General features: G+C 41.0%; 1 protein-coding gene across 1 annotated transcript in view; it reads left to right on the top strand.

Moving 5' to 3' along the window:
- Positions 1 to 27697, top strand: part of DZANK1 (double zinc ribbon and ankyrin repeat domains 1) — a 230236-nt gene that overhangs the window by 113162 nt on the left and 89377 nt on the right. The window contains exons 10-11 of the mRNA XM_053711996.1: positions 23541 to 23615; positions 23711 to 23810. Of these exons, the coding sequence (XP_053567971.1) occupies positions 23541 to 23615; positions 23711 to 23810 (175 nt within the window). The remainder of the gene's footprint in view (positions 1 to 23540; positions 23616 to 23710; positions 23811 to 27697) is intronic.

Here is a 27697-nt window from a genome sequence, read left to right as displayed (position 1 = left end):
TTGGTATCGTATTCCCCTCTGGGCTTGGTTGGGTCTCAGCAAAGCAGATTCCTGGGACTGTATAGGGGTTAAATGTAAAAACGGCTCCGATTCCGTTATTTTAAGGGTTAAAGCTTTCAAATTTGGTGTGCAATACTTTTAAGGCTTTAAGACACTGTGGTGAAATTTTGGTGAATTTTGAACAATTCCTTCATACTTTTTCACATATTCAGTAATAAAGTGTGTTCAGTTTAAAATTTAAAGTGACAGTAACGGTTTTATTTTAAAACGTTTTTTTGTGCTTTGTTGACAAGTTTAAGCCTGTTTAACATGTCTGAACCATCAGATAAGCGATGTTCTATATGTATGAAAACAAAGGTTTCTCCCCATTTAAATTTATGTGATGATTGTGCCATAGTGTCCAAACAAAGTAGGGACAATGATGCCACAGATAATGATATTGCCCAAGATGATAACTCAAATGAGGGGAGTAAGCATGATACTGCATCATCCCCTTCGGTGTCTACACCAGTTTTGCCCACACAAGAGGCCCTAGTACATCTAGTGCGCCAATACTTATTACCATGCAACAATTAACGGCTGTAATGGATAATTATATTGCAAACATTTTATCCAAAATGCCTACTTATCAGAGAAAGCGCGATTGCTCTGTTTTAAACTCTGAAGAGCAAGAGGACGCTGATGATAACTGTTCTGACATACCCTCACACCAATCTGAAGGGGCCAGGAGGGAGGTTTTGTCTGAGGGAGAAATTTCAGATTCAGGAAAAATTTCTCAACAAGCTGAACCTGATGTTGTAACATTTAAATTTAAATTAGAACATCTCCGCGCACTGCTTAAGGAGGTATTATCTACTCTGCATGATTGTGACAATTTGGTCATTCCAGAGAAATTATGTAAGATGGACAAGTTCCTAGAGGTTCCCGGTGCCCCCCGATGCTTTTCCTATACCCAAGCGGGTGGCGGACATAGTAAATAAGGAGTGGGAAAGGCCCGGCATACCTTTTGTTCCTCCCCCTATATTTAAAAAATTATTTCCTATAGTCGACCCCAGAAAGGACTTATGGCAGACAGTCCCCAAGGTCGAGGGGGCGGTTTTCTACTCTAAACAAACGCACTACTATCCCTATAGAAGATAGTTGTGCTTTCAAAGATCCTATGGATAAAAAATTAGAGGGTTTGCTTAAAAAGATGTTTGTTCAACAAGGTTACCTTCTACAACCAATTTCATGCATTGTTCCTGTCACTACGGCAGCGTGTTTCTGGTTCGAAGAACTAGAAAAGTCGCTCAATAAAGAATCTTCGTATGAGGAGGTTATGGACAGAGTTCAAGCACTTAAATTGGCTAACTCTTTTATTTTAGATGCCGCTTTGCAATTAGCTAGATTAGCGGCGAAAAATTCAGGGTTTGCTATCGTGGCGCGCAGAGCGCTTTGGCTAAAGTCTTGGTCAGCGGATGTGTCTTCCAAGACAAAATTGCTTAACATCCCTTTCAAGGGTAAAACACTGTTTGGTCCTGATTTGAAAGAGATTATTTCAGACATCACCGGGGGAAAGGGCCACGCCCTCCCTCAGGATAGGTCTTTTAAGGCTAAAAATAAGCCTAATTTTCGTCCCTTTCGCAGAAACGGACCAGCTCTAATTCTACATCTCTAAGCAAGAGGGTAATACTTCACAACCCAAACCAGCCTGGAGACCGATGCAAGGCTGGAACAAGGGTAAGCAGGCCAAGAAGCCTGCCACTGCTACCAAAACAGCATGAAGGGATGGCCCCCGATCCGGGACCGGATCTGGTGGGGGCAGACATTCTCTCTTTGCTCAGGCTTGGGCAAGAGATGTTCAGGATCCTTGGGCACTAGAAATAGTTTCTCAAGGTTATCTCCTAGAATTCAAGGAACTACCCCAAGGGAAGGTTCCACAGGTCTCAATTATCTTCAAACCAAATAAAAAGACAGGCATTCTTACATTGTGTAGACGACCTGTTAAAGATGGGAGTAATTCATCCCAGTTCCAATAGGAGAACAAGGGATGGGGGTTTTACTCCAACCTGTTCATAGTTCCCAAAAAAGAGGGAACATTCAGACCAATCTTAGATCTCAAGATCCTAAACAAATTTCTCAGGGTTCCATCGTTCAAAATGGAAACCATTCGAACGATCCTTTCCACCATCCAGGAAGGTCAATTTATGACCACGGTGGATTTAAAGGATGCGTACCTACATATTCCTATCCACAAGGAACATCATCAGTTCCTAAGGTTCGCTTTTTCTGGACAAGCATTACCAGTTTGTGGCACTTCCATTCGGATTAGCCACTGTTCCGAGAATTTTCACAAAGGTACTAGGGTCCCTTCTAGCGGTTCTAAGGCCAAGGGGCATTGCAGTAGTACCTTACTTGGACCGACATCCTGATTCAAGCGTCGTCTCTGTCAAAAGCAAAGGCTCATACGGACATCATCCTAGCCTTTCTCAGATCTCACGGATGGAAAGTGAACAAGGAAAAAAGTTCTCTGTCCCCGTCAACAAGAGTTCCCTTCTTGGGAACAATAATAGATTCCTTAGAAATGAGGATTTTTCTGACAGAGGTCAGAAAATCAAAAATTCTAAGCTCTTGTCAAGTAATTCATTCTGTTCTTCGTCCTTCCATAGCGCAGTGCATGGAAGTAATAGGATTGATGGTTGCAGCAATGGACATAGTTCCTTTTGCACGAATTCATCTAAGACCATTACAACTGTGCATGCTCAGACAGTGGAATGGGGATTATACAGACTTGTCTCCGACGATTCAAGTAGATCAAAAGACCAGAGATTCACTCCGTTGGTGGCTGATCCTGGACAACCTGTCACAGGGAATGAGCTTCCGCAGACCAGAGTGGGTCATTGTCACGACCGACGCCAGTCTGGTGGGCTGGGGCGCGGTCTGGGAACCCCTGAAAGCTCAGGGTCTATGGTCTCGGGAAGAATCTCTTCTCCCGATAAACATTCTGGAACTGAGAGCGATATTCAATGCTCTCAAGGCTTGGCCTCAACTAGCAAAGGCTAAATTCATAAGGTTTCAATCAGACAACATGACGACTGTTGCATATATCAACCATCAGGGGGGAACAAGAAGTTCCCCTGGCGATGGAGGAAGTGACCAAGATCATTCAATGGGCGGAGGATCACTCCTGCCACTTATCTGCAATCCACATCCCAGGAGTGGAAAATTGGGAAGCGGATTTTCTGAGTCGTCAGACATTCCATCCAGGGGAGTGGGAACTCCATCTGGAAATCTTTGCCCAAATAACTCAATTATGGGGCATTCCAGACATGGATCTGATGGCCTCTCGTCAGAACTTCAAGGTTCCTTGCTACGGGTCCAGATCCAGGGATCCCAAGGCGACTCTAGTAGATGCACTAGTAGCACCTTGGACCTTCAACCTAGCTTATGTATTCCCCCCATTTCCTCTCATTCCCAGGCTGGTAGCCAGGATCAATCAGGAGAGGGCTTTGGTGATCTTGATAGCTCCTGCGTGGCCACGCAGGACTTGGTATGCAGACCTGGTGAATATGTCATCGGCTCCACCATGGAAGCTACCTTTGAGACAGGACCTTCTTGTTCAAGGTCCATTCGAAACATCCGAATCTGGTTTCCCTCCAACTGACGGCTTGGAGATTGAACGCTTGATTTTATCAAAGCGTGGGTTTTCAGATTCTGTAATAGATACTCTGATTCAGGCCAGAAAGCCTGTAACTAGAAAAATTTACCATAAAATATGGAAAAAATATATCTGTTGGTGTGAATCTAAAGGATTCCCATGGAACAAGATAAAAATTCCTAAGATTCTATCCTTTCTACAAGAAGGCTTGGAGAAAGGATTATCTGCAAGTTCTCTGAAGGGACAGATCTCTGCTTTATCTGTTTTACTTCACAAAAGGCTGGCAGCTGTGCCAGACGTTCAAGCGTTTGTTCAGGCTCTGGTTAGAATCAAGCCTGTTTACAGACCTTTGACTCCTCCCTGGAGTCTAAATCTAGTTCTTTCAGTTCTTCAAGGGGTTCCGTTTGAACCCTTACATTCCGTAGATATTAAGTTATTATCTTGGAAAGTTTTGTTTTTGGTTGCAATTTCTTCTGCTAGAAGAGTTTCAGAGTTATCTGCTCTGCAGTGTTCTCCGCCCTATCTGGTGTTCCATGCAGATAAGGTGGTTTTGCGTACTAAGCCTGGTTTTCCTTCCGAAAGTTGTTTCCAACAAAAATATTAACCAGGAGATAGTTGTACCTTCTTTGTGTCCGAATCCAGCTTCAAAGAAGGAACGTTTGTTACACAATTTGGACGTAGTCCGTGCTCTAAAATTCTATTTAGAGGCTACTAAAGATTTCAGATAAACATCTTCTTTGTTTGTTGTTTATTCTGGTAAAAGGAGAGGTCAAAAAGCAACTTCTACCTCTCTTTCTTTTTGGCTTAAAAGCATTATCCGATTGGCTTATGAGACTGCCGGACGGCAGCCTCCTGAAAGAATCACAGCTCACTCCACTAGGGCTGTGGCTTCCACATGGGCCTTCAAGAACGAGGCTTCTGTTGACCAGATATGTAAGGCAGCGACTTGGTCTTCACTGCACACTTTTGCCAAATTTTACAAATTTGATACTTTTGCTTCTTCGGAGGCTATTTTTGGGAGAAAGGTTTTGCAAGCCGTGGTGCCTTCCATTTAGGTGACCTGATTTGCTCCCTCCCTTCATCCCTTGTCCTAAAGCTTTGGTATTGGTTCCCACAAGTAAGGATGACGCCGTGGACCGGACACACTATGTTGGAGAAAACAGAATTTATGCTTACCTGATAAATTACTTTCTCCAACGGTGTGTCCGGTCCACGGCCCGCCCTGGTTTTTTAATCAGGTCTGATGAATTATTTTCTCTAACTACAGTCACCACGGTATCATATGGTTTCTCCTATGCATATTTCCTCCTGTACGTCGGTCGAATGACTGGGGTAGGCGGAGCCTAGGAGGGATCATGTGACCAGCTTTGCTGGGCTCTTTGCCATTCCTGTTGGGGAAGAGAATATCCCACAAGTAAGGATGACGCCGTGGACCGGACACACCGTTGGAGAAAGTAATTTATCAGGTAAGCATAAATTCTGTTTTTTACCATTTAAATTAGTGAAGACCAACTGGCAGTGCAGCCCATGCTGTTTATTTTTGTGGCCTACAGTGGGTTGCCATCTACCCGGTACGGTATTTTACTGGCACAGTCACAGGGGAGGACTGGGCCCAGGGACAGAGTGAAGATCCCCCACTGCCATAATTAGAGGATTTAGGGTGGCTCAGTATATGTGGAGGCACACAGTGGGTGGATTCCCATGGTTTTGAGGCAGACTGCTGAAGAGAGACGGGGGCAGAGTCAGCTTGGCAGTTACTATTTGGCAGCACACCACTTGGAAGGAGCAAACAGCATGTTTAATTACTGCTGCTGAGACAACTTTTCTCTAACTACATTCCTGCTGGTATCTCTTCATAAATTGTAAAGCAGCAAGGAGTTGGCACTGGGGACATATATGTGTGTGACTGTGTATGTGTATGGATGTCTGTGCTTGCATGTGTTCATATATGTGTGTGACTGTGTACGTGTATGGGAGTCTGTGCTTGCATGTGTGACTGTGTATGTGTATGGATGTCTGTGCTTACATGTGTGCATATATGTGTGTGACTGTGTATGGATGTCTGTGCTTACATGTGTGCATATGTGTGTGACTGTGTATGGATGTCTGTGCTTACATGTGTGTGACTGTGTATGGATGTCTGTGCTTACATGTGTGCATACATGTGTGTGACTGTGTATGTGTATGGATGTCTGTGCTTACATGTGTGCATACATGTGTGTGACTGTGTATGTGTATGGATGTCTGTGCTTACATGTGTGCATATATGTGTGTGACTGTGTATGTGTATGGATGTCTGTGCTTGCATGTGTGTGACTGTGTATGTGTATGGATGTCTGTGCTTGCATGTGTGTGACTGTGTATGTGTATGGATGTCTGTGCTTGCATGTGTGCATATATATATATATATGTGTGATTGTGTATGTGTATAGATGTCTGTGCTTGCATGTGTGCGTGTGACTGTGTATGGATGTCTGTGCTTGTATGTGTGCATATGTGTGTGTGACTGTGTATGTGTATGGATGTCTGTGCTTGCATGTGTGCATATATATATGTGTGATTGTGTATGTGTATGGATTTCTGTGCTTGCATGTGTGCGTGTGACTGTGTATGGATGTCTGTGCTTGTATGTGTGCATATATGTGTGTGACTGTGTATGGATGTCTGTGCTTACATGTGTGCATATGTGTGTGACTGTGTATGGATGTCTGTGCTTACATGTGTGTGACTGTGTATGTGTATGGATGTCTGTGCTTACATGTGTGCATATATGTGTATGGATGTCTGTGCTTGCATGTGTGCATATATGTGTGTGACTGTGTATATGTATGGATGTCTGTGCTTGCATTTGTGCATATATATATATATATATGTGTGATTGTGTATGTGTATGGATGTCTGTGCTTGCATGTGTGCGTGTGACTGTGTATGGATGTCTGTGCTTGTATGTGTGCATATGTGTGTGTGTGGATGTCTGTGCTTGCATGTGTGCATATGTGTGTGTGACTGTGTATGTGTATGGATGTCTGTGCTTGAATGTGTGCATATGTGTGTGTGACTGTGTATGTGTATGGATGTCTGTGCTTGCATGTGTGCATATATGTGTGTGACTGTGTATGTGTATGGATGTCTGTGCTTGTATGTGTGCATATGTGTGTGTGTGTGTGACTGTGTATGTGTATGGATGTCTGTGCTTGCATGTGTGCATATATATGTGTGACTGTTCATGGATGTCTGTGCTTGCATGTGTGCGTGTGACTGTGTATGTGTATGGATGTCTGTGCTTGCATGTGTGCATATTGTGTGTGTGGATGTCTGTGCTTGCATGTGTGCATATGTGTGTGTGACTGTGTATGTGTGTGGATGTCTGTGCTTGCATGTGTGCATATGTGTGTGTGACTGTGTAATGTGTATGGATGTCTGTGCTTGCATGTGTGCATATGTGTGTGTGACTGTGTATGGATGTCTGTGCTTGCATGTGTGCATGTGTGTGTAACTGTGTGTGTATAGAGTCTGTGCTTATATGTGTTCATATGTGTGTGTGTGTGTGTGTGTGTGGTGTGGTGTGTGTGTGTGTGTGTAACTGTGTGTGTGTATAGATGTCTGTGCTTGCATGTGTGCATATATGTGTGTGACTGTGTATAGATGTCTGTGCTTGCATGTGTGTGTGACTGTGTATGTGTATTGATGTCTGTGCTTGCATATCTGCATATATGTGTGTGACTGTGTATGTGTATGGATGTCTGTGCTTACATGTGTGCATATATATGTGTGACTGTGTATGGGTATGGATGTCTGTGCGTGCGTGTGACTGTGTATGTGTATGGATGTCTGTGCTTGCATGTGTGCATATGTGTGTGTGAATGTCTGTGCTTGCATGTGTGCATATAGTGTGTGTGACTGTGTATGTGTATGGATGTCTGTGCTTGCGTGTGTGTGTGTGACTGTATGTGTATAGGTGTCTGTGCTTGTATGTGTTCATATGTATGTGTGTGTGTGTGTGTGTGTGTGTGTAACTGTGTATGTGTATAGATGTCTGTGCTTGCATGTGTTCATATGTATGTGTGTGTGTAACTGTGTATGTGTATAGATGTCTGTGCTTGCATGTGTGCATATATGTGTGTTACTGTGTATAGATGTCTGTGCTTGCATGTGTGCATATGTGTGTGTGACTGTGTATGGATGTCTGTGCTTTCATATGTGTGTGTGACTGTGTATGTGTATGGATGTCTGTGCTTGCATATGTGTGTGTGTGTGACTGTATTTGTATGGATGTCTGTGCTTGCATGTGTGCATATGTGTGTGTGACTATGTATGTGTATGGATGTGTGCATTTGTGTGTGTGACTGTATAGATGTCTGCGCTTGCATGTGTGCATATATGTTTGTGACTATGTATGTGTATGGATTTCTGTACTTTCATATATGTGTGACTGTGTATGGATGTCTGTGCTTGCATGTATGCATATATGTGTGACTGTGTATGTGTATGGATGTGTGCATATGTGTGTGTGTGTAACTGTGTATGTGTATAGATGTCTGTGCTTGCATGTGTGCATAAATTTGTGTGACTGTGTATAGATGTCTGTGCTTGCATGTGTGCATATATGTGTGTGACTGTGTATGTGTATGGATGCCTGTGCTTGCATGTGTGCATATATGTGTGTGACTGTGACTGTTCATGGATAATCTGTGCTTGCATGTGTGCGTGTGACTGTGTATGTGTATGGATGTCTGTGCTTGCATGTGTGCATATGTGTGTGTGACTGTGTATGTGTAATGGATGTCTGTGCTTGCATGTGTGCATATGTGTGTGTGACTGTGTATGTGTATGGATGTCTGTGCTTGCATGTGTGCATGTGTGTGTGACTGTGTGTGTATAGATGTCTGTGCTTGTATGTGTTTCATATGTGTGTGTGGTGTGTAACTGTGTATGTGTATAGGATGTCTGTGCTTGCATGTGTGCATATATGTGTGTGACTGTGTATAGATGTCTGTGCTTGCATGTGTGTGTGACTGTGTATGTGTATTGATGTCTGTGCTTACATATCTGCATATATGTGTGTGACATGTGTATGTGTATGGGATGTCTGTGCGTTACATGTGTGCATATATATGTGTGACTGTGTTATGTGTATGGATGTCTGTGCTTGCGTGTGTGTGTGTGACTGTGTATGGATGTCTGTGCTTGCATGTGTGCATATGTGTGTGTGAATGTCTGTGCTTGCATGTGTGCATAGTGTTGTTGACTGTGTATGTGTATGGGATGTCTGTGCTTGCGTGTGTTGTGTGACTGTATGTGTATATGTGTCTGTGCTTGTATGTGTTCATATGTGTGTGTGTGTGTGTGTGTGTAACTGTGTATGTGTAATAGATGGTTGTGCTTGCATGTGTGCATATATGTGTGTTACTGTGTATAGATGTCTGTGCTTGCATGTGTGCATATGTGTGTGTGACTGTGTATGTGTATGGGATGTCTGTGCTTGCATATGTGTGTGTGACTGTGTATGTGTATGGATGTATGTGGCTTGCATATGTGTGTGGTGACTGTATTTGTATGGATGTCTGTGCTTGCATGTGTGCATATGTGTGTGTGACTATGTATGTGTAAGGGATGTGTGCATTTGTGTGGTGACTGTATAGATGTCTTGCTTGCATGTGTGCATATATGTGTGTGACTATGTATGGTATGGATGTGTGCATTTGTGTTTGTGACTGTGTATAGATGTCTGTCCTTGCATGGTGCATATATTGTGTGACTATGTATGTGTATGGATGTCTGTACTTGCATATATGTGTGACTGTGTATGGATTCTGTGCTTGCATGTATGCATATATGTGTGACTGTGTATGTGTATGGGATGTCTGTGCTTGCATGTGTGCATATATGTGGTGTGACGTGTTTAGATGTCTGTGCTTTGCATGTGTGCATATATGTATGTGACTGTGTATGTGTAATGATGTCTTGCTTGCATGTGTGCATATGTGTGTGTGACAGTGTAGAATATGTCTGTGCTTGCATGTGTGCATATATGTGTGTGACTGTGTATGGTAATGGATGTCTGTGCTTGCATGTGTGCATATGTGTGTGTGACTGTGTATATATGTCTGTGCTTGCATGTGGTGCATAGTGTGTGTGTGACTAGTGTATAGATGTCTGTGCTTGCATGTGTGCATATGTGTGTGACTGTGTATGTATATTGAGTGTCTGTGCTTGCATGTGTGCATACATGTGTGTGTGTTTGTATTTTTTTGTCTGGATGTGTGGTGATTGTATAGGATATTTAGATGTCTGTGCATGTGTGTGACTGTATGGTGTATGTGTATATCTATGTATGCATATATGTGTTGTTTTTGTATTTTCTTTCATGTAATTAGCAAGAGTCCATGAGCTAGTGACGTATGGGGATATACATTCCTACCAGAGGGGCAAAGTTTCCCAAACCTCAAAATGCAATGGTCTTCCTCTAGGGGATCTATTTCATATGGTTCTCTGTTATCGGTCGTAGAGATTTCTTCTCCGACCTCCCTTTTCAGATCGACGATATTACTCTTATATACCATTACCTCTACTGATTCTCGTTTCAGTACTGGTTTGGCTATCTACTATATGTAGATGAGTGTCTTAGGGTAAGTAAGTCTTATTTTATTTATGACACTATGGTTGGGCACTTTATATGTAAAGTTCTAAATATATGTGTTTAAACTTATATTTGCCAGGATTCAGGATAACCAGTATTCATTCATTCAGACTGTCAGTTTCATTTTTTGGGATAATGCATATGAATAAATATTTTTTTATTACCTTAAAATTATTTTCAATTGACTTTTTCCCTGCGGGCTGTTAGGTTTGGCTATCTACTATACGTAGATGAGTGTCTTAGGGTAAGTAAGTCTTATTTTATTTATGACACTATGGTTGGCACTTTATAGGTAAAGTTCTAAATATAGGTGTTTAAACTTATATTGCCAGGATTCAGGATAATCAGTATTCTTCATTCAGACTGTCAGTTTCATTTTTTGGATAATGCATATGAATAAATATTTTTTCTTACCTTAAAATATTTTCAATTGACTTTTTTCCCTGCGGGCTGTTAGGCTCGCGGGGGCTTAAATGCTTCAATTTATTTGCATACAAAGAGAGAAGCGCTCTACCAGGACAACAACAGCTCAGTGGGCTTGTTCTATTGCGATTTACCACCCGGAAGCATCCTCTTTTAGACCAGTGTGCTTTTCCACAGAAGGAAAACTTTCCTGAAGTATATCAGTCTGATCCCGCAAGTAAGGTCAGTCCAGCCCCGAAATACCAGGCAATTCTCCTCTGAACAAGGAACATGACAACCCCAGACGATCGTTTCGGCCTCCTATGGGCCTCGTCAGTGAGGGTGCAGCCCCATTCCTCTAAGCACACTGGGGCCAAGGAGTCCACGTCTGGTTTCCCCCATGTTTCTCTCGTTCAGAGAAAGATTGCCTGGTATTTCGGGCTGGACTGTACTGTGAAGTCAGGGATCAGACTGATATGCTTCAGGAGAAGTTTTTTCTCTGTGAAAGGCACATGTTGAGCAAAAAGAGGCTGCTTCTTGGGTGGTAACTAGCCATAGAACAAGCTATTATGCTATTGTTCGTTTCCAGGTTGAGCGCTTCTCTCTTTTTATTTATGCAAATTATGACATTTTGGGAAGTCTCCCTAAGTGTGATGCGGGAATCCAGACGTGGACCCGTTGCTCAGTGTGCCTAGAGGGATATGGCTGCACCTCACTGACGAGGCCCACAATAGGCCGAAACGTACGTCTGGGGTTTTGCTGTTTCTCTCGTTCAGAGAAAGATTGCCTGGTATTTCGGGGCTGGGACTGTACTGTGAAGTCAGGATCAACTGATATGCTTCAGAAAGTTTTTCTCTGTGAAAGGCACATGTTGAGCAAAAAGAGGCGTGCTTCTTGGTGTAACTAGCCATAGAACAAGCTATTATGCTATTGTTCGTTCCAGGTTGAGCGCTTCTCTCTTTTTATTTATGCAAATTATGACATTTTGGGAAGTCTCCCTAAGTGTGATGCGGGAATCCAGACGTGGACCCGTTGCTCAGTGTGCCTAGAGGGATATGGCTGCACCTCACTGACGAGGCCCACAATAGGCCGAAACGTACGTCTGGTGTTTTGCTGTTTCTCCCGTTCAGAGAAAGATTGCCTGGTATTTCGGGGCTGGACTGTACTGTGAAGTCAGGATCAGAGCCTGATATGCTTCAGGAAAGTTTTTCTCTGTGAAAGGCACATGTTGAGCAAAAAGAGGCTGCTTCTTGGGTGGTAACTAGCCATAGAACAAGCTATTATGCTATTGTTCGTTTCTCAGTTGAGCGCTTCTCTCTTTTTATTTATGCAAATTATGACATTTTGGGAAGTCTCCCTAAGTGTGATGCGGGAATCCAGACGTGGACCCGTTGCTCAGTGTGCCTAGAGGGATATGGCTGCACCTCACTGACGAGGCCCACAATAGGCCGAAACGTACGTCTGGGGTTTTGCTGTTTCTCTCGTTCAGAGAAAGATTGCCTGGTATTTTCGGGGCTGGACTGTACTGTAGAAGTCAGGATCAGACTGATATGCTTCAGAAAGTTTTTCTCTGTGAAAGGCACATGTTGAGCAAAAAGAGGCTGCTTCTTGGGTGGTAACTAGCCATAGAACAAGCTATTATGCTATTGTTCGTTTCCAGGTTGAGCGCTTCTCTCTTTTATTTATGCTTCAATTTATTGCGTCATTCTTGGCGCAAACTTTTTGGCGCAAAATTTTGTCATTTCCAGCACCTTAATTGACGCCGGAAGTTTATTTTGTGGTTGCGTCATTTTTTACGTTTATGTGTTTTCAGACGTTCTTTTGCGCCAAAAATTGTGGGCGTCGTTTTTTTCACCAGACGATGTGGCGTCATTCTTGGCACCAAAAAATATGGGCGTTGTACTTGGCGCCAATAATGTGGGCGTCATACTTGGCGCCAAAAAATGTGGGCGTCATTCTTGTCTCCACCTTTTTCCACATTATTTAAGTCTCACTTTTTCATTGCTTCTGGTTGCTAGAGGCTTGTTCATTTGGCATTTTTCCCCATTCCTGAAAACTGTCATTTAAGGAATTTGATAATTTTGCTTTATATGTTGTTTTTTCTATTACATATTGCAAGATGTCTCAACCTGACCCTGGACCAGAATCTACTTCTGGAAAGACAACTGCCTGATGCTGGTTTCTACCAAAGTTAAGTGCATTTGTTGTAAACTTTTGGTATATGTCCCCTCCGGCTGTAGTTTGTGTTAGCTGTCATGATAAACTTCTAATGCAGATAGTGTTTCCATTAGTAATAATCCTTTACCCCGTTGTTTTTCCTTCAACAATCTAATGTTCAGGATGTTCCTGTTAATGTGAAAGAATTTGTTTCTAATTCTATTAGGAAGGCTCTGTCTGTTATTCCTCCTTCAGCAAACGTAAAAGGTCTTTTATTTAATGAATTTTAAGTGACCGCCATCATTCTGACTTATCTGTTTCTGATGAGGATCTATCTGGTTCAGAAGATTCTGCCTCAGATATTGACACTGATAAATCTTCATATTTATTTAAAATGGAATTTATTTGTTCTTTACTTAAAGAAGTAGTTGATTGCATTAGATATAAGGAGTCTAGTCCTCTTGATACTAGAATCTACTAAGCGTTTAAATCGGGTTTTTAAACCTCATGTAGTTATCCAGAAGTTTTTCCAGTTCCTGATGCTATTTCAGAGTATTTCTAGGGAATGCAATAGTCTGGTACTCATTTACTCCTTCTCCAAGGTTTAAGAAATTGTACCCTGTGCCATCTGATAGGATTAGAGTTTTGGGACAAAAATCCCTAAAGTTGATGGGCTATCTCTACTCTTGCTAAACGAACTACTATTCCTACGGCGGATACTTCCTTTAAGGATACTTTAGATAGAAGCTTGAATCCTTCTAAGGAGAGCTTATTTATGTTCAGGTAATCTCTTAGACCTGCTATTTCTTTTGGCTGATGTTGCTGCAGCTCCACTTTTTGGTTGGAGGCTTTAGCGCAACAAGTGTCAGACCATAATGCTTATAGCATTGTTAAACTTCTTCAACATGCTAATAACTTTATTTGTGATGCCATTTTTTATATCATTAGAATTGATGTCAGGTATATGTCTTTAGCTATTTTAGCTAGAAGAGCTTTATGGCTTAAATCTTGGAATGCAGATATGACTTCTAAGTCAACTTTACTTTCTCTTTCTTTCCAAGGTAATAAATTATTTGGTTCACAGTGGGGATTCAATTATTTCAACTGTTACTGGGGGGAAAGGAACCTTTTTGCCTCAGGACAAAAAATCTAAAGGTAAATACAGGGCTGCTAATCGTTTTCGTTCCTTTTGTCAGAATAAGGAACAGAAGACCTGACCCTTCCCCTAAAGGAACGTTTTCCGTTTGGAACCATCTCCAGTCTGGAATAAATCCAAGCCTTTTAGAAAGTCAAAACCAGCTCCCAAGACCACATGAAGGTGCAGCCCTCATTCCAGCACAGCTGTAAGGGGGCAGGTTACGATTTTTCAAAAGATATTTGGATCAATTCGATTCACAGTCTTTGGATTCAGAACATTGTTTCACAAGGGTACAGAATAGGTTTCAAGGTAAGACCACCTGTCAGAAGATTTTTTCTCTCTCGCATCCAGTAAACCCAGTGAAGGCTCAGGCATTTCTGAAATGTGTTCAGACCCTAGAGTTGGCGGGGTAATTGTGCCAGTTCCAGTTCTGGAACAGGGTCTGGGGTTTTATTCAAATCTATTCATTGTACCAAAGAAGGGAGAATTCCTTCAGACCAGTTCTGGATCTAAAAAATATTGAATCGTTATGTAAGTATACCAACATTCAATATGGTGACTATAAGGGACTATTCTGCCTTTTGTTCAGCAAGGGCATTATATGTCTACAATAGACTTACAGGATGCATATCTTCATATTCCAATTCATCCAGATCACTATCAGTTCCTGAATTCTCTTTTCTAGACAAGCATTACCAGTTTGTTGCCCTTTCCGTTTGGCCTAGCAACAGCTCCAGAAGGATTTTTTCAAAGGTTCTCGGTGCCCTTCTCTCTGTGATCAGAGAACAGGGTATTGCGTATTTCCTTATTTGGACGATATCTTGGTACTTGCTCAGTCTTTACATTCTGCAGAATCTCATACGAATCAACTTGTGTTGTTTCTTCAAAGACATGGTTTGGAGGAATCAATTTACCAAAGAGTTCATTGATTCCCTCAGACTAAGTAACCATTTTTGGGTTTTTCAAATAGATTCCGTGTCCATGACTCTGTCCTCTAACAGAAAAGAGACGTCTGAAGTTGGTTTCAGCTTGTCAAAAACCTTCAGGTCTCAATCATTCCCTTCGGTAGCTTTGTGCATGGAAATTCTAGGTCTCATGACTGCTGCATCGACGCGATCCCCTTTGCTCGCTTTCACATGAGACCTCTTCAGCTTTGTATGCTGAACCAGTGTGCAGGGATTCTACAAAGATATCACAATTAATATCCTTAAATCCAATGTTCGATCTTCTCTACTTGGTGGTTGAATCACCAGTCGTCTAATTCAAGGGGCCTCTTTTGTTCGTCCAACCTGGACTGTAATCTCAACAGATGCGAGTCTTTCAGGTTGGGGAGCTGTACGGGGATCTCTGACAGCGCAGGGGGGTTTGGGAATTTCAGGAGGCGAAATTATCAATCACATTTTGGAACTCCGTGCGATTTTCAGAGCTCTTCAGTTCTGGCCTCTTCTGAAGAGAGAATCATTTATTTGTTTTCAGACAGACAATGGTCACAACCGTGGGGGCGTATGTCAATCATCAAGGTGGGGGACTCACAGTCCCCTCAGGCTATGAAAGAAGTATCTCGGAAACTTGTATGGGCGAATCCAGCTCCTGTCTAATCTCTGCGGGTTCATATCCCTGGTGTAGACAATTGGGAAGCGGATTATCTCAGTCGCCAGACGTTACATCCGGGCGAATGGTCTCTTCACCCCAGAGGTGAAGTCCCCAAATCTGGGGGACTTCCAGAAATAGATCTGATGGCCTCTCATCTAAACAAGAAACTTCCCAGGTATCTGTCCAGATCCAGGATCCTCAGGAGCGGAAGCAGTGGACGCGCTGTCGCTTCCTTGGATTATCAGACCTGCTTATATCTTTCCACCTCTAGTTTCTTCTTCCAAAAGTGATTTCCAAAATTCTAATGGAACGTTCGTTGTATTGCTGGTGGCTCCAGCATGGCCCTCACAGGTTTTGGTATGCGGATCTTGTTCGGATGGCAAGTTGCCAACCTTGGACTCTTCCGTTAAGAGATTGAACCTTGATTCGTAGTCATAGAGGTTTCTCTGACTCAGTGATTAATACTATGATACAGGCTCGTAAATCTGTGTCTAGAAAGATTTATTATCGAGTCTGGAAGACTTACATTTCTTGTGTTCTTCTCATAAATTCCTCTTGGCATTCTTTTAGAATTCCAAGAATTTTACAGTTTCTTCAGGATGGTTTGGGATAAGGGTTTGTCTGCAAGCTCTTTGAAAGGTCAAATCTCTGCTCTGTCTGTTCTTTTCACAGAAAGATTGCTAATCATCCTGATATTCATTGTTTTGTACAGGCTTTGGTTCGTATCAAGCTGTCATTAAGTCAATCTCTCCTCCTTTGGAGTCTTAATTTGGTCTGAGGGCTTTACAGGCTCCTCCGTTTGAACCTATGCATTCTCTGGATAGTTAAATTTACTTTCTTGGAAAGTGTTGTTTCCTTTTAGCCATCTCTTCAGCTAGAAGAGTTTCTGAGTTATCTGCTCTTTCTTGTGAATCTCCTTTCCGTGATATTTCATCAGGATAAGGCAGTGTTGCGGACTTAATTTAAATTTTTACCTAAGGTGTGAATTCTAACAACATTAGTAGGAGAGATTGTGTGTTCCCTTCATTGTGTCCTAATCCTAAGAATTCTCTGGAGAAAATTCTTTACATTCTTTGGATTAGTTAGAGCTTTGAAATATTATGTTGAAGCTACTAAAGTTTTTAGAAAAACTTCTAGTCTATTTGTCATTTTTTCTGGTTCCAGAAAAGGTCAGAAGGCTTCTGCCATTTCTTTGGCATCTTGGTTAAAGTCTTTGATTCATCATGCTTATGTAGAGTCGGGTAAGTCCCCGCCTCAAAGGATTACAGCTCATTCTACTAGGTCAGTTTCTACTTCCTGGGCTTTTAGGAATGAAGCTTCTGTTGATCAAATTTGCAAAGCAGCAACTTGGGTCTTCTTTGCATACTTTACTAAATTCTACCATTTTGATGTTTTCTCTTCGTTCAGAAGCAGTTTTTGGTAGAAAAGTACTTTCAGGCAGCTGTTCAGTTTTGATTCTGCTGCTTATTATTTCATTTTTTGATTTGGGTTTGTGGATTATTTTTTCAGCGGAATTGGCTGTCTTTATTTTATCCCTCCCTCTCTAGTGACTCTTGCGTGGAAGTTCCACATCTTGGGTATCTACTATTCCATAACGTCACTAGCTCATGGACCTCTTGCTAATTACATGAAAGAAAACATAATTTATGTAAGAACTTACCTGATAAATTCATTTCTTTCATATTAGCAAGAGTCCATGAGGTCCACCCTTTTTTTTGTGGTGGTTATGATTTTTTTGTATAAAGCACAATTATTCCAATTCCCTTATTTTTTTTATGCTTTCGCTCCTTTCTTATCACCCCACTTCTTAGGGCTATTCATTAAACGAATTGTGGGGTGTGGTGAGGGGTGTATTTATAGGCATTTTGAGGTTTGGGAAACTTTGCCCCTCCTGGTAGGAATGTTATTCCCATACGTCACTAGCTTATGGACTCTTGCTGATATGAAAGAAATGAATTTATCAGGTAAGTTCTTACATAAATTATGTTTTTTTGTTTGTATGTTGTAACTATGACTGTATAGGTGTATGGATGTTCTCTGGGTGCATTGCGCATACTGTATATGTCTGTTTTTTGTCTATATGTGTGTGACTGTAGAGGTGTGTATGTTTGTGCTATGTGTAGGTGTATATCTGTGTATGCATGTGTACCTATATGTATGTGTGTGTCACTTGTGTCGGTTTTCTATGTGTATGCTATTTGTGAGTATGTGTGTGTGCTTGTACAGTATATGTGTGTGTGTGCGTATGCATAGATGCCTATGTTTTGTATGATAGCCATACATGTGTATACACCCATTAACCCCTTAACGACGCATGTCGTACAGGGTACGTCGCACGCAACCTGGTCTTAAAAGACCAGCGACATACCCCTGTACGACATTAGGGGTTTAAAGCGGCTGGGAAGTGATCCTGCTCGCTTCCAGCCTCTTTCTGGTTATTGCAGTGATGCCTCGATATTGAGGCATCCTGCAATAACACCCCTTGGCCATCCAATGCAGAGAGAGCCACTCTGTGGCCCTCTCTGCAACCGGACATTGATGGCCGGTTATCGTTGGTGGGGTGGGAGGGCGGGTGCAGCCATCGATGTCGGGGCGGGTGCGTGCACGGGGTAGGGAGCGGTGGGAACCGCTACACTACAGAAAAAGTTGGAGGTACAAATTTAAAAAAAAAGCATAAAAAAAAAAAAAGATCAGGCAGGTGGTGGGGGTTGGGTCTGTGGGGGGGGGGGGAGCTACAATACAGAAAAAAAAAAAAAAAAACTAGTTTTCTTTCATGTAATTAGCAAGAGTCCATGAGCTAGTGACGTATGGGATATACATTCCTACCAGGAGGGGCAAAGTTCCCAAACCTTAAAATGCCTATAAATACACCCCTCACCACACCCACAATTCAGTTTTACAAACTTTGCCTCCCATGGAGGTGGTGAAGTAAGTTTGTGCAAGATTCTACGTTGATATGCACTTCGCAACAGGCTGAAGCCCGGTTTTCCGCTCAGAGTGCAGTGAATGTCAGAGGGATGTGAAGGAGTATTGCCTATTTGAATACAATGGTCTTCCTCTACGGGGGATCTAATTTCATATGTTCTCTGTTATCGGTCGTAGAGAGTTCTTTTCCTACCTCCCTTTCAGATTGATGTTATACTCTTAAATACCATTACCTCTACTGATTCCTCGTTTCAGTACTGGGGTTTGGCTATCTACTATATGTAGATGAGTGTCTTGGGGTAATAAATCTTATTTCTATTTATGACACTCAAAGCTATGGTTGGGCACTTATATGTAAAGTTCTAATAAAGTTTAAACTTCAGGTTAATCAGTATTCCTTCTTTCAGACTGTCAGTTTCATTATTTTGGGAAATGCATACCTTCAAAAAATTTTTCAAATTGACTTTTTTCCTTGCGGGCTGTTAGGCTCACTGGGGCAGAAAATGCTTCAATTTATTGCGTCATTCTTGGCGCAAACTTTTTGGCGCAAAATGTCGTCATTTCCGGGGCCATAGTTGACCGACCGGAAGTTTTCACATGGTTGAGACATTTTTTGACGCATGGTGTATACAGACGTTTTTTTGCGCCAAAAAATGTGGGCGTCATTTTTGGCGCCAAAAAATATGGGGCGTCATACTTGGCACCAAATTAATGTGGGCGTCTTCTTGGCCCAATAAAATGTGGGCGTCATACTTGGCGCCATTTTTTCTCATTATTTCAGTATCACTTTTTTGTTGCTTCTGGTTAGAGGCTTGTTTGTTTTGCTTTTTCTCGATTCCTGAAACTGTCATTTAAGGAATTTGATAATTTTGCTTTATATGTTGTTTTTTCTAGTACATATTGCAAGATATTTCAAGAGCTTTCCTGAATTTATTTTAATGTTATGAATGTTTTTATTTAGCTATGGTTTGTAATAAGATTTTATGATAAACTTTTACATGCAGAGTCCATTAGTATTTATGCATTATCTATTGCTATTCTTTTACATCTTATGTACAAGATATATTTAGGAATTTATAAGAATATTTTTCTGATTCTAGTATAAGGCTTTGTCTGCTATCCCGCCTTCTAATAACATTTTTAGGTCTTTTTTAAACTTCTCATTAGTTGATGAAGTTTCAAATGACCAACAACATACTGAATTATCCTTCTCTGATGGTGTATTTTCTCATTCAGAATATTCTTCATCAGATATTGACACTAACAAATCTACTTTTTTATTTTTAAATAGAGTACTTTCGTTTTTGTTGAAAAGGTGTTGATTATTTTGGATATTGAAGTAACTAGTTCTTTTTAAAACTAGCTAACATTTAAATTTTGTTTATTAACCTTCTGTGTTTTCTTCAGAGGTTTTTTTCCAGTTCCTGATACTAGGAATGGAATAGGCTGGGAATTTCTTTTATTCCTTCTTTAAGGTTTTTAATTGTATCCTTTGGCCGGCAGTTAGTTTTAAGTTTTGAGGAAGATCCCCCAAGTTAATGGGACTATCTCTACTCTATTTCTATAGCAGATAGTATTTATTTTTTTCCTTGGGAAACTTGTATCTTATTTAAGGAAAATTATTTATTTTCAGGTACTTTTCTTAGACCTGGTAAATTATTTGGCTGATGTTGCAACTGCTTCAGTTTTCTGGTTGGATACTTTAGTGCAACAAGTATCAGATTATGATTTGTTTAGCATTGTTAAGTTGATCAACATGCTAATTATTTCATATTGTGTTGTCATTTTTTGATATTTTCGCAAATGAGTTTAATCTATGTCTTTAGCTATTTAGCTAGAAGAACTTTATGATTTCAATCCTGGAATGCTAATTGATTTCTAAATTCCATATTTCTTTTTTCCAAGTAATCAATTATTTGGTTCACAATTGGATTCAATTCTTCAACTGTTACTCTGGGCTGCAAGATTGAGTTCTAAGGCTATATATTAAGCTTTTTTCTTACTAAGGAACGGAATTCTAAAAATTCTTCCCCAAGTAACATGTTTATAATTGGAAGTTTTCTTCATTCAATTTAGCCATTTTAAAAATCAAAGTCAGCTCCCCAAATTTTCATTAGGTGCAGTTCTTATTCCAGCTTAGCTGGTAAGGGGCAGGTTAAGATTTTTTTAATAAATTTGTTTGGTTCAATTCGGTCCAAACTTCTTAGATTTGGATACAGAATAGGATTCAGAGTAAAACCGTCTGTGAGAAGTATTTTTTCTCTCTCTAACATATTCCAGCTATTCCAGTAAGGCTGTTTCAGTCCTATATGTATTGGGTACTTGTGAAGCGCGGCTGGTCACCCGTTGGGGCTCAAGGCGCTGCTCAGTCCTGGAGTTTTCTGGGGTATTTATACCAGTTCCTTTTTAGGAACAGGATTTGTTTTTAGGAACAGGATTGATCATTTTTGATGTTTTCTCTTCTTCAGAAGCAGTTTTTGGTAGAATAGTACTTCAGGCAGCTGTTTCAGTTTGATTCTTCTGCTTATAACTTCAGTTTTTTTCATTATAAAAATTGAACTTTTTGATTTGGGTAGTGGATTAATTTTTCAGCGGAATTGGCTGTCTTTATTTTATCCCTCCCTCTCTAGTGACTCTTGCGTGGAAGTTCCACATCTTGGGTATCTGCTATCCCATACGTCACTAGCTCATGGACTCTTGCTAATTACATGAAAGAAAACATAATTTATGTAAGGAACTTACCTGATAAATTAATTTCTTTCATATTAGCAAGAGTCCATGAGGCCCACCCCTTTTTGTGGTGGTTATGATTTTTTTGTATAAAAGCACAATTATTCCAATTCTTATTTTTTGATGCTTTCGCTCCTTTTTTATCACCCCACTTCTTGGCTATTCGTTAAACTGAATTGTGGGTGTGGTGAGGGGGTGTATTTATAGGCATTTTAAGTTTTGAAGAAACTTTGCCCCTCCTGGTAGGATTGTATATCCCATACGTCACTAGCTCATGGACTCTTGCTAATATGAAAGAAATGAATTTATCAGGTAAGTTCTTACATAAATTATGTTTTTTTTTTGCAAACTGGGTACTGGCAGACAGCTGCCATACCCAAGATGGCCCCCAATAAGGCAGATGGGGAGGGTTAGAGAGCTGTTTTAGGGGGAGATCAGGGAGGTTGGGGGCTAAGGGGGATGCTACACCACAGCATATGTAAATATGCTAAAAAAATAAATAATTTTTTTTTTAAAAATCTTTTATTTGACTTTCTGCCAGTACTTAAGATGGCGGGGACAATTGTGGGGGAGGGAAGGGAGCTGTTTGGGAGGGATCGAGGGGGTCTGATGTGTCAGGTGGGAGGCTGATCTCTACACTAAAGCTAAAATTTACCCTGCAAGCTCCCTACAAACTACCTAATTAACCCCTTCACTGCTAGCCATAATACACGTGTGATGCGCAGCAGCATTTAGCGGCCTTCTAATTACCCAAAAGCAACACCAAAGCCATATAAGTCTGCTATTTCTGAACAAAGGGGATCCCAGAGAAGCATTTACAACCATTTATGCCATAATTGCATAAGTTGTTTGTAAATTTCTGTGAGAAACCTAAAGTTTGTGAAAAAAATTATGAAAAAGTGAATTTTTTTCTTTATTTGAATTTTTTTTTTGGGAGGCAAATTGGGTACTGGGCAGACAGCTGCCAGTACCCAAGATGGCAGCAAATAGGATGTGGGCAAGAGGGGGGGGGTCAGAGAGGTTGGGGGGGCTACGGGGGGGGGGGGGGCCATCACAGCTAAACAAGATATTAATTTATTTTTTACAAATTCATAAAAAAAAAAAAAAGCCTTTTATTTTAGTACTGGCAGACTTTCTGCCAGTACTTAAGATGGCGGGGACAATTGTGGGGTGGGGGAGGGGAAGAGAGATGTTGGGAGGGATCAGGGGGGTGGGATCTCTCAGGTGGGAGGCTGATCTCTACACTAAAGCTAAAATTAACCCTGCAAGCTCCCTACAAGCTATCTAATTAACCCCTGCACTGCTGGGCATAATACACGTGTGATGTGCAGCAAGCATTTAGCAGCCTTCTAATTACCAAAAAGCAACCCAAAAGCCATAAATGTCTGCTATTTCTGAACAAAGGGGATCCCAGAGAAGCATTTACAACCATTTATGCCATAATTGCACAAGTTGTTTGTAAATAATTTCAGTGAGAAACCTAAAATTGTAAAAAATTTAACATTTTTTTTATTTGATCGCATTTGGCGGTGAAATGGTGGCATGAAATATACCAAAATGGGCCTAGATCAATACTTTGGGGATGTCTTCTAAAAAAAATATTTACATTTCAAGGATATTCAGGTATTCCTGACAGATATCAGTGGTTCCAATGTAACTAGTGCTAATTTTTTAAAAAAGTGGTTTTGAAATAGCAAAGTGCTTCTTGTATTTATTTCCCTATAACTTGCAAAAAAAGCGAAGAACATGTAAACATTGGGTATTTCTAAACTCAGGACAAAATTTAGGAACTATTTAGCATGGTTGTTTTTTGGTGGTTGTAGATGAGTAACAGATTTTGGGGGTCAAAGTTAGAAAAAGTGTTTGTTTTTTTTTTCCATTTTTTCCTCATATTTTATAATATTTTTAATAATAAATTATAAGATATGATGAAAATAATGGTATCTTTAGAAAGTCCATTTTGTGGCGAGAAAAACAGTATATAATATGTGTGGGTACAGTAAATGAGGAAGAGGAAAATTACAGCTAAACACAAACACCGCAGAAATGTAAAAATAGCCCTGGTCCTTAAGGGAAAGAAATTGAAAAATGGCCTTGGTCCTTAAGGGGTTTAAGGCTTCTAAAAGATAGGCCCCCAAAGAGGTTGGCCATCCCTAATTTAAATAATGCTTTTTCATTATGCATTATAAAAATGTTTATATTTTTAGACCCTTTAATTATAGCAGTTTGTTTCAGTAAATAAATATGATGCAGAGCCTGGTTGTTTAGGTTTAGTGGAATAGTTTGCTTTATGGCATTTTCACTCTTTTCTCTTACAGATAATTTCAGGAACAGTGCATGAAGACGGATATGAAGTCAGCTTGCGGTTAAATTATGTTTTGGTAACAGACCAGGTTAGCAGTTTTTTCTGTACTCACTTTACATTTTATGGATATACGTTTTAGTTCATTGTATACAATAATATGGATCCCTTCTCTTCTTCTTTAAGAATGTCCTCACTGGAAAGCCAATGAAGCTGACGGGCAATCATTTTCTCAGCTCTGTGACTGAAGGCAAGGATGAACGTTATGAAAGTCAGTCTAGTTTAGGTAAGTTTACTGTTTTATCTATGCTGATGCAGCCAAGGTTTAAAGCATTATCAGTGCTTGGGGGCAACCATTGTACCAGGCTTATAAGTCTCTGCCTAAAGGGATATGAAACCCAGAAATGTTCTTTTATAATTCAGACAGAGCATTTAGTCTTTAAAAAGTTTCCAGTTTACTTCTATTATCAAATTAGATTTTTTTCGCATGATATTCTATGTTGGTAGAGGTACCTAGGTAGGTGTCTGGAGCACTGCATGGCAGGAAATGGTGCTGTTATGTAGTGCTCTTGCTAACGTATAACATTCTTGCAAAACTGCTGCCATATACTGTAGGTCTTCAGACACATGCATGCGCCTGAGCTTATGTCCCTGCTTTTCAACAAAAGATATCAAAAGAACAAAGAAAATTTGCTAATCAACGTAAATTAGAAAGTTGTTTAAAATGGAATGCTCTATCTGAGTCATGAAAGAAAAAATAAGGTTTCTTGTCTCTTTAAATATAATTATTATTATGGACTACTGAAGTATAGTTACGTTGCATGAAATGCGTAAGAGAGTACAGAACTGCACACAAGGTAGACATCTGTGTATGTTGCATGGTGTTTGGATCCTTTGCAATAGAGGAACTTTTGTTAATTTTTTTTCTCCATTATTCATACTACCGCAAAGTAAATTACTATTGTTACAAGTTCAGAAGACCATCTAAGCGGGTTGATGGCGGAAGGATCAGGGAAGCAGAGTCTGCTCTAACTGCAGGGGTTTACAGTATTCAAGTAAATACATTTATATGAACTTATTTGTGACATAATACTGCTGAAGATTGGTGCAGCTTACTTGTGCAGCCAAAGTAATCTGTAGTTTACTCTTTAACACTTCTAAGGACAGCGTAAGGGACCATTAGAAACAGTAGAATTGCATAATCAAAACCTACATAATAAAAAGCCAATGCAATATCACTTACTTTGAATATTAAATGAGCAGTAGATTATTTTTTAACATATTTAAAAATATAATTTGCCAATCATACAATCAGACTTATAAATGTACTTGTAGTGTGCATTTAAAAAGACTGTGCAGAATTTGTTAATGGAAGTAAATTGGAAAGTCTATTAAAACTGCATGCTCTATCTCAGTGGTTCACCACTGCCCCCTTGGTTTTATAAATCAGCACCCCCCTCCCAGCTTACCTGTAAAAATATTAAACATTTATTCAAATGTTAAATTAATTGTTTTATTTCATTAAATAAGATTGTATTATATTTATATTGTAATACAAAGATTTTTAAAGTTGATCATTACTGGTCAAGAGTCTTTATAGTCCAAAAAATGTGAGGTCCCTTTTAAAAATAAAAAATTGTAGCATCTTTTTAAAATACTGCACTAGGTAGTTTTTGGGGTCTAAAAGTTGGCGACTGTGCGGTGTCAGAAAGAAAACGGCATTGAAAAAGTGCCTTTACATTGTAGTCTATGGAACTGTGTGTTCCCTGTTGTTCCCTGTAAATATATTTTTTTATGCTTATATACATATATATCTATGTGTTAATATGGTCGCGTTTGCATTGCACCTCACTTGTAATACCAATGCATATGTGTGTGCGCTGGTATTACTAAGTTGAGTGCAAATATCGCTTTCGCGGAAACAATATTTTGCACCAAAGAAAAAATCCTATTGGCTGGATTTTTGAACTTCAATCCTATTGGCTGATTGCATCAGCCAATAGGATTTTTTCTACCTTAATTCCAATTGGCTGATAGAATTCTATCAGCCAATCGGAATTGGAAGGGACGCCATCTTGGATGACATCATTTAAAGGAACCTTCATTCCAGAAGAGCCATCGTATGAAGAGAATGCTCGCGTCGGATGTCTTGAAGATGGACCCGCTCCGTGCCGGATGGATGAAGATAGAAGATGCCGTCTGCATGAAGACTTCTGCCCCTCTGGAGGACCACTTTGCCCGGCTTGGGATGAAGACTTCTCCCGGCTTCGTTGAGGACTTTGCACCGTTGGGTGAAGACATCTCCCAGTAAGGTGATCTTCAGGGGGTTAGTGTTAGGTTTTTTTAAAGGGGGATTGGGTGGGTTTTAGAGTAGGGTTGTTGTGTGGGTGGTGGGTTTTAATGTTGGGGGGGGGATTGTAATTTTTTTTCAAGTAAAAGAGCTGATTACTTTGGGGCAATGCCCCGCAAAAGGCCCTTTTTTTTAATTTTATTTTTTTAGTTTTTTATTTGGTTTTAGAATTAGAAGTATCAATTGGGGACACTCAGGTCCCCTGCTCTAGTAGACATATACAAAAGGATCAGACATGCAGGTCCGGTCACATAGTGCAATCAAAACATAGATATAGACTTTAAATAAACAGTTCAAACATGATATGAGGTGAAAATAGTTCACCTAACTTGAACCCTAATGTGGGGCTCTGAATGTGTGGGGGGGGGAGCTAGTGGATGAAGTTTATTACTCCAGTCAGTATAAAGGACATTTTTTGTACTTTAGGAGGAGAAGATTATATTCCAGCAATACCTAGTATTATATCGATCTCTGTGTTCCATAAATAAAATCTAAGACAACTAAACATAGCAACATGGAGGAGATAGCATCGAACGAAAGATCACTGAGGGATCTTGAGGCTGTGTCTGGCACAAGCTGTACATAGCACACACCGCACATAGCCCAAACCGTATCCAGCACTCACTGTATCTAGCACGAACAGTACCCAGTACACTCTGTACAAAGGGCACATAGTACCCAACACACGCAGTACCGAGCACACGCAGTACCGAGCACAAACAGTACCTAGGACATAAAATGCCTAGCACACACAGTACCTAACATAAGCAGTATCTAGTACATACAGTACCAAGCGTATACTGTACTCAACACATACAGTGCCTAGCCTATACAATACATAGCCCATACGGTACCAAGCACCCGCAGCACCTAGCACCCGCGGCACCTAGCACGCGCAGCACCTAGCACACACGAGTACCTAGCACATATAGCACCTAGCACACTCAGCACCTAGCACATACAGTACTCTAGCACACACAGCACCTAGCACACACAGCACCTAGCACACACAGCACCTAGCACACACAGCACCTAGCACATACAGCACCTAGCGCCTAGCACATACAGCGCCTAGCACATACAGCGCCTAGCACATACAGTGCCTAGCACATACAGTGCCTAGCACATATAGCACCTTGCACCCACAGTGCCTAGCACACATAGCACCTAGGCACATACAACACCTAGCGCATACAGTACCTAGCACACACAGTACCTAGCACACACAGTACCTAGCACACACAGTACCTAGCATGTACAGCCCCTAGCATGTACAGCCCCTAGCACACACAATACCTAGCACACACAGCACCTAGCACACACAGCACCTAGCACATACAGCACCTAGCACACACAGCACCTAGCACACACAGCACCTAGCACATACAGCACCTAGCACATACAGCGCCTAGCACATACAGTGCCTAGCACATACAGTGCCTAGCCCACACAGTACCTAGCACACACAGCACCTAGCACACACAGCACCTAGCACACACAGTACCTAGCACACACAGTACCTAGCACACACAGTACCTAGCACACACAGTACCTAGCACATACAGCACCTAGCACATACAGCACCTAGCACATACAGCGCCTAGCACATACAGTGCCTAGCACACACAGAACCTAGCACACACAGCACCTAGCACATACAGCATATAGCACCTAGCACCCACAGTGCCTAGCACACACAGCACACAGCACCTAGCACACACAGCACCTAGCACATACAGCATATAGCACCTAGCACACACAGTGCCTAGCACACACAGTACCTAGCACACACAGTACCTAGCACACACAGCACCTAGCACACA

This window comes from Bombina bombina, chromosome 4 (genome assembly GCF_027579735.1).
Source record: "Bombina bombina isolate aBomBom1 chromosome 4, aBomBom1.pri, whole genome shotgun sequence".
Lineage (NCBI taxonomy): Eukaryota > Metazoa > Chordata > Amphibia > Anura > Bombinatoridae > Bombina > Bombina bombina.
This window is presented reverse-complemented; position numbering and strand designations above follow the sequence as displayed.